Source organism: Cricetulus griseus, chromosome 3 (genome assembly GCF_003668045.3).
Source record: "Cricetulus griseus strain 17A/GY chromosome 3, alternate assembly CriGri-PICRH-1.0, whole genome shotgun sequence".
Lineage (NCBI taxonomy): Eukaryota > Metazoa > Chordata > Mammalia > Rodentia > Cricetidae > Cricetulus > Cricetulus griseus.
In genome coordinates, this window is record NC_048596.1 from 90,054,770 (window position 1) to 90,071,806 (window position 17,037).

At 47.9% G+C, this 17,037-nt stretch overlaps 2 protein-coding genes across 3 annotated transcripts in view; one reads left to right on the forward strand and one right to left on the reverse strand.

Annotated features, from left to right (window-relative positions):
• Nucleotides 1-1,920: 1,920 nt before the first annotated feature.
• On the reverse strand, nt 1,921-3,856 carry Adm (adrenomedullin). The gene is made up of 4 exons (XM_027410076.2): nt 3,823-3,856; nt 3,302-3,421; nt 3,001-3,150; nt 1,921-2,786 (listed from the first exon to the last, which is right to left on the reverse strand). Exons 2-4 carry the CDS (start codon nt 3,397-3,399, stop codon nt 2,480-2,482), a joined length of 555 nt encoding a protein of 184 aa, XP_027265877.1. The 5' UTR covers nt 3,400-3,421; nt 3,823-3,856; the 3' UTR covers nt 1,921-2,479.
• Nucleotides 3,857-16,058: 12,202 nt separating this feature from the next.
• Nucleotides 16,059-17,037, forward strand: part of Sbf2 (SET binding factor 2) — a 342,185-nt gene continuing 341,206 nt past the window's right edge. For both annotated transcript variants that reach the window (XM_027410074.2, XM_027410075.2), the window contains exon 1: nt 16,059-16,256. In XM_027410074.2, the coding sequence (XP_027265875.1) occupies nt 16,202-16,256 (55 nt within the window). In that variant the 5' untranslated portion in view covers nt 16,059-16,201. The remainder of the gene's footprint in view (nt 16,257-17,037) is intronic.

Here is a 17,037-nt window from a genome sequence, read left to right on the forward strand (position 1 = left end):
GGTAGATTGAAGTTCTGCCAGAGTGAGGTTTTGGCTGGAGGGCTCTGTGGCTACAGGACAAACCTTGGCTTAAAGAACGAAAACGAGTGAATGGCTTGAGCCAGTGTCTATGAGGTCAAAGTGGTCTCTGCTCTTAGCAGTTTCCGTAGCCCCTTCAGACCACCCTGAACCCACTGGCACAGAAATTGCACTCTTGGAGTTTCTAGTCATTTCCTCATTCATACATGCCCTCTGCTGCTTCAGTGCCTGGCACAGGTCCAAGTGAATACTTAGCAAGAAGTCCTTGGGACCAGAATGGTCTGTTGCTGCATTTATGACCTACTTGATTCTGGGAGCCTCACGAAATTGTTAAGATCAAATAGGACAGGGAATTGGATGGGACTGATACTGCTGACAGCCAGGTGCCAGCAATTGAGGCTTTGTGAGGGGAATTCTGCGTGCCACTGGCTGCTTTTTCCTGAGGCAGGTTGTGTTTGCATTCAGACTCAGGACCAGTGCTTTTCATTGTGTATATAGGCTTCTTCTGCAAGGAAAAAAACAAAAACAAAAACAAAAACATTCGGCCCCATAGCTGGGCCACTGTAATGCCATCCCCAAATACTTTCATCCCCTGAACAGCTTCCAGAGACCCTAAACCAGTTAGAGGTACGCATTTCAGCATGTCCAAAGGGCCAGCAAAACTTTTAGGAAAGCACAATGATTGATCTTCAGGGATTAGCTGAGCAATCAGTCGCCTCCTAGGTAGGCAGGCATATGGCACCACATTAGCCTCCCTTTCTAATAGCCCCTATGCTCCGGGTCTTCAAGCTTAGGATCCAGCACGACTCACAGGATCAGGAGGAGACAGAAAGCAAGGAGGAAGGAAAAAGGGAGAGAAGGCCAGAGAGAAGTGGAAGGAGCATGAAAAAGGCTTGGGAAAGAGGAAGGAAGAGGAGAGCTGGAAGGGGAGACGGAACAATGAAGGTCTCAGGCCCTCCGAGGAGCACGGTTCCGGCTGCACGTCCGTCCCGCCCGCCTCCGGCCACCAGCTGCTCGCTGCACAGCGTGTGGGCGCTGAGTCACTGTCCCAGCACAGGGAGCCCGCGTGCAGGTCGGGGGGAGCCCGGTTGGCATCTGCAAACTGCTTTGTTTTTTGTTTTTTGTTTTTTGTTTCTTTCCTCTTTCATTAAGGCTGTGTGCTGACTCCCACGTAGGAGAACTTATTAAACCGCACGTACTACTCCAAAACTCTTGGGAACCACGCATGATGACCAGCAGGGGGTGCCACAGCCCCGTTTATGAGCGCTAGGGCCCAGTGAAGACTTGGGGCTACTAGCATGTTTCCCAGAGACGTGCGAGCATTTTGTAGGGGTAAACTTTTTACTTTAAATCCCGCAGCTGCAGCATAAACTCTCTGCTTAGAAAGCCTAGAAGATCGCCATAAGTCTCCAAACAGCGCCTTAGCGCAGGTTCGGGGAGCAACCCAATAAAATTGGGAGTGTATTGCGTGCGCAACCAAGGGAGCCCAGGCTCGCCTAACAACTAGGGTTCGTCCTACCCAACCGGGTCTGGTCGCCACTCGAGGCGGTGAACTTGGGTATCTCAGAGAAATCTTGACTCCCACCCAGGACACGCGCTCTGTGCATCCACATGTACAATGGAGCTCATGACAGATAAACCCATGCATAGAGAGATTCCCAAAACAAGAGGCAAGATCCCAACACTCCCAGGCGATCCAAACCAAGACAATCTTTCCCTAGAAGCATGAACCGAGAATGAATCAGCATTGAGACAGTTTATTGGTTTGCTTTTTCTCAGATCACATATTTTATGTAAATAGACTTTACGGAGACACAATGTTTTTTCTTCTTCCACAGGCGGTAATCAGGCGCTCTCCACCACACACACACACACACACACACACACAACACAACACAGACACACACACACACAGACACACACACACACACACACACACACACACACACACACACACACACACACACACACGGAACCAAACCCTACACCTCGCTGAGACATTCACATCTTAAAATAGGGGAAGGTGACAATATAATTGCTTTAAAATGCCCTTAATACAATATATAACGTACAAAAATATCTCTATATATTTGAAGTTACAAAAAAAAACCTCTTGACAGCAACAAACTTAAATATGATAGTTACCTTTGGCTGTACAACAAGCATTGCACTTTTCCTCGCTAGGTTTTGGAAAGTTCAAGTAGTAATGAGGCTTATGCCCCGTGAGAAACCAGTTTGTGGCGGGCAAGGCAGTGGCTCAGACCCCTGCCCGGAGGGTGATGCCTGTAATTCTTTTTCTGTTGTGAACCTGGCTTGATCTTGGGTTCCTCTGCCTCCCCTAGGGGCAGCCAGGCAGATCTCTGCAGGATTGTCTCAGTCCGCCCTGGGTGCGAAGCTCTGATTCCTCAGGCGCCAATGGACACTCGCCCGACTGTTCAATGCTGCCACCCGCACATATATCCTAAAGAGCCTGGAGATGATTCGGCTGCTCCTGGGAGGCTGGGGCTGCTTGTGTCTGCTCCTGGGAGGACACCACAGTCCGGGCCCGGAGGACCTCTGGCAGGGAACGCCGGCGCCGGCGGCCGTAGCCTTGAGGGCTGATCTTGTTCCTGGGGGCGAAGCCGTCCTTGTCTTTGTCTGTGAGCTGGTAGATCTTATGGGCCAATTTCTGCACTGTGCAGGTTCCAAAGCGGCATCCAGAGCTGCGGTAGCCCTGGTTCATAATCTGGCGGTAGCGTTTGACTCGAATATGGGCTGCGTTCTGAATGCTGCAGAGAAGGAAGGATACTTGAGACCTCAACAACTAGAGTTTTGTTTTGTTTGTCTGTTTGTTTTTTAAATGCCCAACCACCTGGGATCAGAGTCAAACGGAACCTGAGGGACCTGGAACCTGCTCCCTCCACGGGAGCTGCAGTCCAGCCCTGACAATTCCCGGGGCCAGGGCAATGGAGAGGGCACATCCTCTGGGGAGTGCATAGTTACCTGGCTTGTGGGGTGCTGAGAGTGCTCTGCTCGTCCTGGAGCAGATCAAGAGCCTGAGTAGGGGATGTCTTCTCATCAGCAAGCCCCATGGGATAGCTGCTGGATGCTTGAAGTTCCCTCTTCCCATGACTTAGCGCCCACTTGTTCCACCTAGAAAACACAAGCAGATGCATTTGGCCTGTGTTCAAGAAGTGTCCCAGCCAGCTCGTGTATCCTCTCCCTTCTAACCCCTCTGGACCATCCATCGGTTTTCCATTACTGCCAGGTATTAGGAGTGAAGAAAGCACTGCCCCAAACTCACTTCTTTCGGAACTGCGAGGATGCGTCTAGGCGTGCAGTGTCGGCGCCTAGGAAGGCGACTGAACCCAAGAACAGCAGGATGACGGTAACCAGCTTCATTCTGTGGCGATGCTCAGACACCCTGGAAAGGAGCAAGGATCCTAATGTGAGCAATCGGGCCAGCTGCACAGTCTCGGTGGGGCGCGCGGGGGGGGGGGGTGGATATTGGCCGCACTGGGCTCGGTCCAGCTGCTTATCTCCCCCTGGCACAGAGAGGCGCCAGAGGCTTTTGCACTCGCTGGGTGGGTGACAAGCAAGGCAAAGGAAGCCACTGCACAGCGCCAGGCTTCCAGAGGTTTCCAACTCAATAGCTAGGATCATAGCCCAACGAGGAAAGATCTCAGGACAGCTCCAACTGTGTGCATGAATGGGGCATGAGTGAATACCCCAGAGCAGTCTGTTCCCCTTATCCAGCGCTACAAGTTTCTGGCCTTCGACAAAGCCGCCCCCCTTCCCAACACGCTGGAGGCCAGCGGTCCTCACCTGATGAAGGGGTGATTTTTCAAGCACGTGAAGAAGAAAGTCCGAGAGGTCCTTCTGAAACTGGCAAAACCCCAAAGTCTAAGACTGACTGCGATGAGAAGTCAGAAGCGGTAATGCCGGAGCTGTTCTGCCTAGTGTCACCAAGAAACCACTGAATACCCAGCTCCGGCTCCAGCACTTTATACGCGCTCGGGGGGGCGGGGCCTGGTCTGCCCTGGAGCCCTCCCTTTCCTCCAGAGCGCTTGCTTCTAAGATCTGGTCTGCCCCGCAGCTTGCTTCTAATATCTGATCTGCCCCGCAACTTGCCTGTAGGTATGGAGATAGGAGTAGAGGTCCTTTGTGGCCAGGGGGTCTCAGAGATCGACTGTGGGAGATTAGACTGGTGAAGGACTTCCGTTGCCCTAATTTCTCGGCATAGGGTTCAGAAGGGAAGGAAGGCCAGAACAGCTTGGGGTGGGGGATCCTTTTCCCAGAACTTGTACAGCTCCGAGTGCTGATCTGAGCTTTTTGGATAGAGCTGTAAGAACCGGGGACGGGTGGGAGGGACACAAGGCTAACCTAAACCCTGGACTTGGGGAGCTGTGGCCTCAAATGGGCCGCGCCCCCTGCCGGCTTAGCATCTGACTGAGCCTCGACCCCCCCACACACACACACACACTTCTGCCCGCAGGGTATCCCCGGAAGGGTGAGGCTCAGACCCCCCTGACAGAGACTGAGACTGAAGGGTGTCTCGATGGGCTAGCTAGTAAGATTTCGTAATAAGGGCAGAGCTGGGAACAGCTGAATTGAAAATTGGGGTTTGGAGAGAGTAGTTATCTGAAGATTCAGGACTCACATTCCAATTTGGAAATACAGGAATAGCCAAAATTAGGAAGAAAGTTTGTTTTCCTCCTTGAAATACTATTATGCCTTATAAGGCTATAACCTGCGAGTTGGCCTGGCTGCCTTCATTGCCCCATTGTAAACGTGAGGAGTGACTGTCAGGGAGCACACTAATGCTTCACGTATGTTAATCGCTTTACCGTTGGCAAATCCCAACCTCTTTTGATCTTTGCACACACTCCTGAGCTGGGTTCTCCTGTATTAAAGTTAAGTTCAGAGAAAGGAAGTGTATTGCTCAGTCACAATAAGCTAGGAAGCTATAGAGTCCAATCTCAAAAGACTGGAGTGCTGGGGCCTGAATTCTTCCGTCTGGGGTCAACATTCTCGTCAAGGGGGAGAGGAGAATTCCGGCCCCCGCCCAGAGATATGTGCTAATTCACGGTGAATCAGTTCGAACACGTTTGGCTCTTCACAGATTCCTGAGTTCACTTACTTCCCTTCTAGGGTCAAACTGAGCAACAAGGCGCAGCTCCGCAGGCAGGTCTCCTGTGTCACTATCCACCACCTTCCTGGAAGGTCCCGAAGCTAATGACCTTGTCTACCCCAGCTCCTCTGAGTCCGTCCTGATGATTTGGGCACAGACAAATCATGTGTTCTTCCTACTGCCGCGGGCAGATCTCCAAGCTTCCTACCTGATCTGCCATTAAGTGTCCCGAGACCCAGCGCAAAGCCGGCTAGGCACTGTGTCCCGCGGACCTTGCCCACAGTGAGGTGTGGGTTGAGCGCTGCTGGCTCAACCTACTTGCCACTCTCCAGACTGAACAGTGAACATTGAACCTGGGCGAGAAATAGCCGCACTGAGGTTACTTATTCTGGGGAATCTTCCTAGAGCAGATCTGAGTTTCGCCTGGCGCGAGAGGCTCTGGCTTTGGTAGGGGTTTGGTACACGAATATTGGAAGGGCTGCAGCTAGGCAAACTGACTGTTTTAGGGCCTTCTGGGCCGCGTGACAGTCACCGCATTAGCCCCAGTCAGGTTCTGGTGTGTCTGCACCACCGACCCCAGGTAGCACACAGCACTGCGGGGTTCCCAGGAACCCCATAACTTCCCTATAGTTTTTTTTTTTTTTTTTTTTTCTCGCTTCTGTCCTTTTCCTCTGCCCTTCCTTTCACTTCATCCCGGGACTGACTGTCAACATAGCGGTTGTCAGTCTCTCTGAGGATGGGACTTACCTGTTGTCAACTTACCGCTGAGCCCGTGCCACATCAGGTTTTACTTTCATTTCCCTGGCCCCGCGACTCGGTCTGCCCAGGAGGTCAAGGACAGCCGCGCGTTGGCTCACAGCCAGGGCAAGTCTTGTGAGTTGGACCCCTTCTCTCCAGTCACTACCAGCTTTGAGGGGTGCTGTCTGCAGAGAATCCTGTCCGGCTGGGTCTCATTGCCTCCTTGCTTCGTATTTGAGGAAAATTGGTAACCCGAGGTTCCCTCTGTCTTGGGACATGATCACCAAGTATGCTTTAAGCCTAAATATGTTGTTGTTATTTGAATAGTGTTCCCTGTATTCGGTTTGGCCTGTGAAACTAAGTAGCCGAAGATGACCTTGAACTTCTGATCTTTCTGCTTCAGTTCTTATCAACTGAGCTACACCCCGAACCTCCGCACCCCCCTCACTTCTTTTTGAGACACAGATGGCTTCAACAGCGAAGCGAATCCAAGGGTGAAAAAATCCAAGGCTTGGCTCCACCGAGCTCCTGTGTCTACGCCAGTGTGTTGGCGCTGTGCCAGGAATCCCCACCTGAGCGCCTTGGCACGCGCCTTATCAGCCTGGGTGCTCTTCGCGGCACTGGCACTTAAGAGATTGTCGCCAAGCCAATTCTTTTTTTAGGCGAGGTCCCAGACTGGCAACTCCGAGGATTTTGTTAGAGAATCTTAGAAAGCGTCCGTATGATTGTGGTTTGCGTGGGTGGGCAGCCTCTGCCAACGTGCACCCCAAAGTGCTAATGGGTGTAAGTGGGAAGAAGATGAGGAATTCACCACGTCTGGGTATCTACTTCTTCCGTCTTTCTTCCCTTCTTGTGAAAATGAGTTGCCTTACTTAGTCACAAGTATGGGGGGGGGGTCACTAGAACGAATTTTGGGTTCAAGGTTCAAAAAAGTAAGGCGGCAGGGGTCCTTGTGGCCATATGTTAGCAGATTTGTACCCATTCAAGTGCAAGGATTGTAAATCCACATTGAACAAGCAAGGAAGGAAGGAAGTGAAGGAAGAAATGTGTTTAAAACCTTCCTGGCAAGAAAACAGAAAGAAAAAAATTCTGGTTAATGAAGATCCAGTGTGTGTGTGTGTGTGTGTGTGTGTGTGTGTGTGTGTGTGTGTGCCCTAGAATTCTTAAGTTGTATTGATGTGTACATCCTATCACCATATACATACATATACACTCTAATATATATATACACACATACATATATATTCTACTTATACTCTAAAAGCTTGCTGAATAATGGTGTTTCAATGTCTTCCTCACATTACAACTGAATTATTTTTAGGCCCTAAATCTGAACCTAATTCTTAGTAATGTTTGGAGGTTTTGTTTCTTAGTTAACAGTGTGTACACAGTCCCTAACACTAGGGTCATCATACTCAGGTCTTTTGAAAAGTAGTAAGGAACAATACTAACAATACTAACATTTTAGTTACTAACAATGTTAGTAACTAAATGGAAGCAACTGTGGGTTTTGTGCAATGATCTCAGATGCCTCTTTTCAGACAGGAAATTTTACGATGCATTTTTATTCACCAGGCACAAAATGCCTGTTAAGCTCAGGGCTTGTTTACAACATTCTCTTGAAAACAAGGTTCAAGATGCATCCTGAAGTCATAACATCAAGTGGTTTACAGAGAGGACACAATCAGCTTCTCGGATTTGGTCTCCTGGGGATAAGTAAGGCAGGATGCAAAGCTCAGAGCTTCTTCCGGGGATCTGACTTCTTACAAGAACTAATGAAAATAGAGATTCTTCCTAGAAAATGAACACTCACACAAAACCAGCTCAGTATAAAGCGGGAGATGGACCAGGTTAAAAACTCTGGCACCAAATAAGCAGCACTGTTTCTGAATCTGTGATTTCTATCTTGTTTGGAATGGCAGAGACAGAAAGACTGTTAACCCCTGGCTTTAAAGTAGACTATGTGCATAAAGAAAGGTAGTGCTGGAGCTGGAGAGATGGCTCAGAGGTTAAGAGCACTGACTGGTCTTGCAGAGGTCCTGAGTTCAAAACCCAGCAACCACACCATGGCTTACAACCATCTATAATGAGATCTGGTACCCTCTTTGGGAGTGCAGGCATACATGAAGGCAGAAAGAACACTATATGCATAATAAATAAAAAATCTTTTAAAAAGAAATGCTTTTGCATTACTCCTCTTCCTCCTCCTTTCTCACCTCACAGGATGTGAAGCAACTGTTCTATGATGGAGCTGCATTCTTAGCCCCTGCATAAAACAGGCAGATACAGTCAGTCTTTGCACATGATAGAGCCCAATGGCAAACCTCACTAAAACTTAGAAAGTAACTTGTTACGGGATAAATGAAAGAGAACTTGGAGAAGGCGACAGGTGCAAAGAAAGCTGTTCTAACAGCAGAACCTGGGAAAATTAGGAGGTGTGGATTTGTTGAAGGAGGTGTGTAACTGAGGGTGGGTTTTGAGATTTTAAAAGCCCACACCATTCCTACTTAGCTCTCTGCCTTATGTTTGTAGACCAGGATGCAAGCTCTTAGCTACTGCTTTAGTGCCATGCCTGCCTGCCTGCTTGCCTGCCATGGTCCCCACTAATCGTGAACTCATCCTCTGAAACTCTAGGTATCTAGTCAGCTGTTTCATCTATAAGTTGCCTTGGTCATGATAACTCAGCACATCGATAGAAAAGTAACTAAGACAAGGGATTTGAAAATAGGAGAGAAATGATTTGATGTATACTTATCTCAAAGATCCTTTTGTCCTGTCAAATTAATAACATTTCAGAAATTTAAAAAATCCCTACCTTTTACATACAAAAAGTTTAAAAGATAGTTTTGAGTGTTGGGCATAACCTAAATCTGGCCCTCAGGATGTTGTGGCAGGAGGATTGTGAGCTTGGGCTATATAGTGAGATCATCTTAACAACAACCATGACAAAACAACAACCAAAGATTATTTTGGGGTGGGGAGGCCTAGCTCAGTGGTAGAACATGTGTTTATCACGCACTAGGCTCTGGGTTCCATTGTCAGCTCTAAAAAGAAGAAAATCATCTCAATTAATAAATGTGGTAGATGAGTTTGAAGAGCAGGAAGGGAAGAAATATTGTGGTAGCACCCAGAGTAGATTAGACTGCACATGATCTCCTCACTGCGGGGGGGGGGGGGCGGCGCATGCACAGACACTTCACTAACACAGCCAGCTTTGTGGAAATGCACTGTTCAGGTACTTGGAACCTGTACTCAGAAGAGCCTACGCTTATTTTAATGCTCTGCTGAAGCTCTTTTGCAATTCTTAACTTTTGAATATGGGGTCCTTCACTTTCATTTTGTACTGGACTCTGCAAATTATGTAGCCAAGGCCTGTTCACCAAACATGCAATCTAACTAAAAGCAGCCTATAAAACCTCACAGTACCTATTTATACTGTAGCTGCTGCAGCCACCAGTACTTCAAATGAATGTCAAGATTCAATGGTCTAGAATACATTTCATCAGCCATCTCTGAAGTTCTCTTCCCTGCACCCCAAACATAGTTCAAAGTGAAAATAGTGTGCTTGCTTGATACATATATTTAATTTTAAGACAGGGTCAGGTCATTAGCCTGCTTTTTGCCTTTAGGTTATATATGTAGTGACAGGGAATGTACCTCAGTTGCCTTGCACACTCAAAACCTTGAGCTTGGTACACACCTGCAACAAGGAGGTGGAGTCAGTAGAATCAGAAGTTCAAGGTCATCTTCGAGTTCTTGGAAAGTTTGAGGCTAGCCTGGCATACATAACACCTAATCTTAAAAAAAAAAAGTTTACATAAATAAAACCGTATTTTACAAACATGGAACTAATGAACAGGGAAACAGGTAAGGAAGGTATTGTAACTATCAAGATGGGAGGTGACAACAATGTGAGGGCAAAGTGGATATGTGGGAAGTCGGAGCAATAGGACTGAATGACGACTGTGGGGCTGAGAGAAAGACCAGCATCAAGGGTAGCAGTCATTAAGTTTCTTGCTTAGGCAACTGAGTGGTTAGAGATGTGGCAATGGATCAGGGAATTTTCCACCACAGCTCTCAGTCTCCTTTGTTATGGGTTGGTAGAAGCAATTTGAAGGTCCCACCCCCCACCTCCTTCGGTCTTGCCTGCAGGACATATGGTCAAATCTAACTATCATACTGCCTCCCTGAACTGTGGTGGCTAACCACAGGAAGCACTTGAAATGACTGTACAGCTAAACCACTCACCCCACCACAGCCCACTGGAGGAGTACGAGGGTGAGAAGTCTTCCTCACTAGTAATCAGCTCCATTTTGTCTTCTAAGGCAAGAGAGACTGTCATCTGTCTTGTGTATGCTTCATCAGTGTGCTGTACAGCTTTCTTCCCTTACAGTTCCCAGCCTTCAGCAAAACAAATCTAGACTTGCTTTGTTCTCTCCCTGTTGGTGGAAGATGATGGTAGTTATCTTAGGGGATGGTATGGCCTTCAGCCAACCTCAGCAATCAGGCTGCCTTGTCCGGGCTTATCAGTTTCTGCAGCCTGGCAATTGTTGGGTGAGAAAGCAAAGTACAGCTTCAGTGGATGTTAATGTGTTCATGTGTAGATAGGAACACATAGTACCTTTAGACATTACCTTAGGACAGGTGAAAATCTCTTTTACAAAAAACAGCCATTTAAGTGTCCAGTAGTCTACCTGAGACCTTCATAGAGTAAATATACCTGGGAAGGTAGTGCTTGATTCTAGACTTGAAAAACAACTCTAATAAAGCAAAATAAATACATAAAATAAACTTGCAGGGTGGAAAATATAGCTTAGTAGAAGTAATAGCGATTACTCTGGGTTTCATTCCTAGCATGAGAAGGAAAATACCAATACTTGCAAATAGTATTTACATAATATACATTTAAAAAGTAAATGGGGACTGGAGAGCTGGCTCAGTCGTTAAGAGAATTTGATTCTCAGCCAAGGAACTAAGTTCAGTTCTCAGCATCCATGATGGGGAGTAACTCACAATGAGTAGCTCACAATTGCCTGTAACTCTAGTTGTGGGGGCTCTGACATCCTTTTCTGGTCATCACAGTCATGAGCGCACACACACACACACACACACACACACACACACACACACACACACACACGAGAGAGAGAGAGAGAGAGAGAGAGAGAGAGAGAGAGAGAGAGAGAATAAACATAGATCTAAAAAACTAAAAAAAAAGGTAAAATGAGAACCCTACCACTACAAAGTCAACTAAAAATGGATCAAAGGCCCAAATATAAGAGCTATAATTACAAATTGCTTACATAGAAGTAGATCTCCACAATCTTAAATTCAACAATAGATTCTTAGATATGACACAAAAATCACAGAAAACCAACAAATGCTTGGACATTTTCAAAGTTAAACACTTGTGAGCCAAAGGACAGGATCAAGAAAATGACATAACAGTCTAAAGAATATCTGCAGAGTTTATATGTGATAGGGATCTAGTTCTCAGAGTTTACAAACACAACAAAGACAAGCAGGGCTGGGCTTGGGGTAGGACTCCATAGAACAGAGCTTGCCTAGCATGGGAGAAGCCAAGGGTTAGATTCCTAGCAGGGCCAGATGAGGGTGTGGTTGGCAAAGGACTTATATAGACATTTATCCTAAGAAGATTTAGAAATGGCCGATGTACACAGGAAAGGATGCTCAACATCATGAGTCATTAAAGAAATATAAATCAAGAGCACAGTAAGACATTCATTTAGTTAGGCTTGGTGTTTAATTCCATGTTGTTAATTCCCGTGTGTGTGTGTGTGTGTGTGTGTGTGTGTGTGTGTGTGTGTGTGTGTGTGTGTTGGGGGGCGGGGTAAAGAAGGAGGATCCAGAGGTCAAGGGTAATCTGGGTTACAGATTAGTGTGGTCTTTACTGAGACTGTGTCTCAAGAGCAACAACAAAGATTAATAATTTATACATAATGGGCCAGGCACATTCCTTTAATCCCAGTACTTGGGAGATGCAGGCAGAGTGAATTCCAGGACAGCCAGAGCTACACAGTGAAACCCTGTCTCAAAAAGCAAACAAACAAAAAACAAAACAACAAAAATCAGAACAACCCCCCTCCCCCGACAAACAAACAAAAAATATATTCATACCTATTATGATGCCTATGATATTTTTAAAAAATAACCAGGAAGGGCTGGAGAGATGGCTCAGTGGTTAAGAACACTGACTGCTCTTCCAGAGGACCTGGGTTCAATTCCCAGCACCCACATGGCAGCTCACAACTGTTTGTAACTCCTGTTCCAAGAGATCCAATACCCTCATAAAAGACATTCATTCAAGCAGGCAGAACACCAATGTACATAAAAATAAAATAAAAAAATCAGGAAAACAAGTGTTCACAAAGATATAAAGAACTTAAAATTCGGGGGCTGGAGAGATGGCTCAGAGGTTAAGCGCACCGACTGATCTTCCACTAGTCCTGAGTTCAATTCTTAGCATCCATATGGTGGCTCACAACTATCTGTAATGAGATTTGGAGCACTCTTTGGGCCTGCAGGCAGACATGCAGGCAGAACACTGAATACATAATAAATGAATAAATAGAAGAAGGAGAAGGAGAAGGAGGAGGAGAAGAAGAAGTTAGAATTATTGGTATCCTGGCATTATGCTGACCTTGCCCCCTAACAACTGGCAGGGTATGCATGCCTGTGTTGCGTGGCTACCTCAGGTGTTACATAGCTGAGTAAGGACTCTGTATGCATGTGCAAGCTTTCCCTTTTAAGTGAGCACCTCCCACCTGTTTGCCCCTTATCCCCCTTTCTTCCCCCTTCTTCCTCCCCCCCCCCAGTTGGCCAACAACTACCCCTCCCTTTGTTCCCTTTCCCCAATAAATTCCAGGTGGGTTCTATTGAGTTTTGTGGTTTGTGTTTCATTGCCCCTTAGCTGAGCAAAATAACAAAAATCCTTGTTCAGTACTGGTAGGTAAAATCATTCAATCATTGTGGAAAACAGTTGGTGGGTCCTCAAAATTAAACAGAGAATTACCATATGTAATTCAGTACGGTCCAATGGTGCTACTCCAAAGGATATACCAAAAGAATTGCAAATCGATACTCATATACATGCTATGTATTGTCATGGTGCTGCTACCCATAAAGTAGAAACAATGCCCCAACCCACTAGCGGATAAGCAAAGCACAGTCCATAATACAGTGGCGTGTTATTGGATAGTAATGCAGAATGAAATACTGATACTCCAATATAATACAAAGAAGTGCTGGTGCTACAGCGGGAATAAAACTGGAAAACAGTATACCAAACAAGATTATCAAACACAAAAACTCACATACTTTACACTTATATGAAATATCCACCATAGGCAAACCCAAAGAGTCAGAAAGCAAGCTGGTTATTGCCAGGGCCTAGAAAGGAAAATGTAAATGTCTACTTAATGAATTTGGGGTGAAGAAAATGTTTTGAAACTAGACAGATGTTGTCATTGTCCAACAGTGAAATATATTAAATGCCACTGAAGTGTATATTTCACTTTATGTATAAGTTTTTTTGTTGTTTTTTGTTTTTCGAGGCAGGGTTTCTCTTCGGCTTTGGAGGTGGTCCTGGAACTAGATCTTGTAGACCAGGCTGGTCTCGAACTCATAGATATCCGCCTGCCTCTGCCTCCCGAGTTCTGGGATTAAAGGCATGTGCCACCACTGCTCAGCTGATAAGTCTTTTTTTTTTTTTTTTTTAAGATTCACTTATTTATTTACCGTATTCTGCCTGCGGGCCAGAAATGGGAGCCAGATCTCATTACAGATGGCTTTGAGCCACCATGTGGTTGCTGGGAATTGAACTTAGGTCCTCTGGAAGAACAGCCTGTGCTCTTAACCCCTGAGCATCTCTCCAGATAAGTTTTATCCCAATTATAAAAAAGATTTTTATTTCAGCCAGGTGGTTGTGGTGCACACCTTTAATCCCAGCACTTGGGAGGCAGAGACAGGTGGATCCCTGTGGGTTCAAGGCCAGTCTGCTCTACAGATCGAGTTCCAGAATAGGCTCCAAAGCTACAGAGAAACCCTGTCTCGAAAAACCAAAAAACCCAAACCAAACCAAACCAAAAAACAAACAAACAAAACCCAAACAGCAGCAGCAACAAAACCAAAAACTATTTTTATTTCATGTGTATGGATGTTTGCATGTTCTTGTGCCACATGTGTGCCTGTTGCTGGAGGAGGCCAGGGGAGGGTGTTGGATCCCATGCAACTAACTAGTTGTGAACTGTCATATGGATACTGGGAATCAAATCTGGTCCACTGGAAGAGCAGCATAGGGCTCTCAGCTGCTGAACCATCTCCCCAGTACCTTATCCCAAATTTCAAAAAGGTAAAATTTCAGAAAATCCCCCACAATAATCGTTTTCAAAATCGTACTAAGACAGAGTCCGTGGTGTCTTTCCCCTACCCGGTAGTTTCAGAGAGGGTTTTGTTACAACTCTTACATAGTAAGGAAGGACTTTTTTTTTCTTTTTTGTTTGAGACAGGGTTTCTCTGTATTGCTTTGGAGCCTGTCCTGGAACTCACTTTGTAGACCAAGCTGGCCTCGAATTCAGAGAGATCCGCCTGCCTCTGCCTCCCAAGTGCTAGGATTAAAGGCGTTTGCCACCAAAGCCCAGCTATGGAAGGACTTTGAACTTGGCTGTTCACCAGTGGAATGGGCTGTCTCTAGAGGAACTGAGAGTACTCTTTACTGAAAAAGTGGAGGAAGAGCTCCCAGGGAAGTTACTGGGAAATTTTCTCAGCGAGGTGTGGTGGGTGGTTTTGTTTGCTTTATTTTGAAAACCAACCTACTTTTCATCACTGTAGTTATGCAGGCTGACAAGTAGCAGTTTACAAAGGAGGTCCTGAGTTAAAGTATCCCTTCAGTTTCAATTCTTCTAGCATAGCCCAACCATCTCAGGCATGTGCTGAAAAAGTGTGGCCTTTCCCTGGGAATATAGTTTAATGGTACAAGGATTGCCTAGAATGTATGAGGCCCTAAATTCCCAGCATGGAAGCGGGAAGGGGGATGGATGCTGGCCCAGAAAAGGGAACGAATCAATCAGAGCAGCTGAGATGATGACCCTTTGAACTTGAGTTCACAGCTCCAGACACTAGCTTTCTGCTAGTCTACTGCAGACTAAGCACGTTAGCACTTACTATGTTCAATATGTTAAGGATCAAACCCTCGGTGAGTGATGTTCTCACAAAGATCATTTCTAAACCCCAGGTTCCGAAAACTTCAGCCTTAATTAGCACACATATTCTACTACTAAAATTTCATGATCATTAAAAAGTGATAAAGTAAACTCATCCAATTGTTGTGCCAGCCAAAATCGAAAACATCACTGGGGGGTATTTTTAAAAAACTCAATCGACGTGGATATTGTCTAGACTGGACTCAGAGCTCCATGAACTCATTCTTTTGAGTGTTTGCAGTAGAGCAAATTGGAAGGTAACACCTGTTTCAGCTACTAGAACCCTGAGACCCGCCGCCAAGGCAGTGAAAAGTCAAGCGGGCGGAGCTCCCCGGGAGAGACCGGCCCATTTTAAGGAGGATCCCGGGGATGCCCTGTTCCTAGGTGGAATACAACTCCCTCGGGCGCTCTGAGGAAAGCCCAAACTGGCCATTCCCGGCCCAGGCAGCCCTGAAACCATAGGCGCCTCTGAGGATTGCGCAAGTCTTTTCCTCCCCCGCCTGCTCGGTGGCATGTTTCTAAAATTCCCATCTGCACAACATAAACAGGAAACGTGCAGCAAAAAGCCTTGGCGGTGCAAATTCCAAGCTTCCAGCGAGGGCGGGAGAATCTCCTCCGTGCTGCCGGTGGTAACAAGCAGTAAAAAATGAGCAAACTTTGCAAGTGACCCCGCGCCCCTCCATTCGCTTTCCCCCAACTGCAAAAGGGAGAGAGAAGGCGGAAGGAAGGACCCCAGCTCCAAGAAAATAAATAAGAGGAAGGGGGTGTTGAGGCAGCAGCCCGGCTCTAAGCGCGCGGTCTCGGTGGCGGCGCGTGGCTAGGCCCCGCCCGACAGCCCACTTCCCGAGCCGCGGGTCCGAGAGGCCTCGGAGCGCCGCGTGGGCTCGCGAACGCCGGGAACCGGGTCGCCGAGCCCTCTCGGGTGGGGCGGGGGAGGGGCGGGCACGAGGCGCGGCGCAGGCGCAGTGCGCGCCTCGGTTGTCAAACATGGCTGAAGCGCTGCTGCTACCGCTACAGCCGCCGAAGGGAAAATGCTGAGCTCGCCCGGGCCTGGTGGGCGGCGGCGGCGAGGGCGGCGACGGGAACCCGCTTCCCGGGCGCGGCGGCGGCGGTCATGGCTCGGCTAGCCGACTACTTCATTGTGGTAGGCTACGACCACGAGAAGCCAGGTAAGGGTGTGGGGCGGGCGCCGCCCCCGGGCTTCGCCTCCGCCCCCGGCAGCCGTCCAGTGGGCTCGGTGGGGCCGGGCGTCGTGGTCGGGAGGCGGGGAGGCGGGAGGGCCGGGTCCCGCGGTGAAGGAGCGGAGGGTCGACTGGTGTGGGGCCTTCGCTGCGCGGTCGAGCCTGGCTGGCGGTGGGCGTGTGTGAGGGAACCGCGGGACGGCGGTCGCAGGGCTAGGCCACCGCGGTGCGGCCGGGCACTGGGGGGCTGGGCCGGTGGAGAGCCTGCCCGCGCGCCGCCACGCTCTTCGGTGGAGGCTGTTGGCACCCGGGACCGCGCCCTCGTGCCGGCGGGGTCGGGAGGGAGGGAGCACACTGTGCAAAGTTCCTAGGAATACACTTGTGCCCTGCATCCTGAATAAGAGTGACGCTGGGGGCAGTCCTCCCGGAGAGGAAGTCCAGAGAGTTCAGCGCTGCCTCCCGCCTGCCCTCTGGGGGGGCCTTGGACATCCTGGCCGAACGCCGGGTACTTGGAGAGGCCAAAGGATCCGTGCACTTGGAAATATTTCTAGGAAATTCTTTCAGGACGTATGTGCCGGCATTCCAGAACGAAATGATTCCCTTAAGTAAAGATAGCCAGCCAACCACTGCAGGTGCTGTCACTTAGCTTTCCTGTGTTTTGATTGTCCTCTTTAATTCGTCAGAGAAATCTTCACCAGGAACAATTTGGCGGATGCATTGCTTTTTATAATTTGATGGACTTGCACAACCAGGAATATACAGGGTTCAC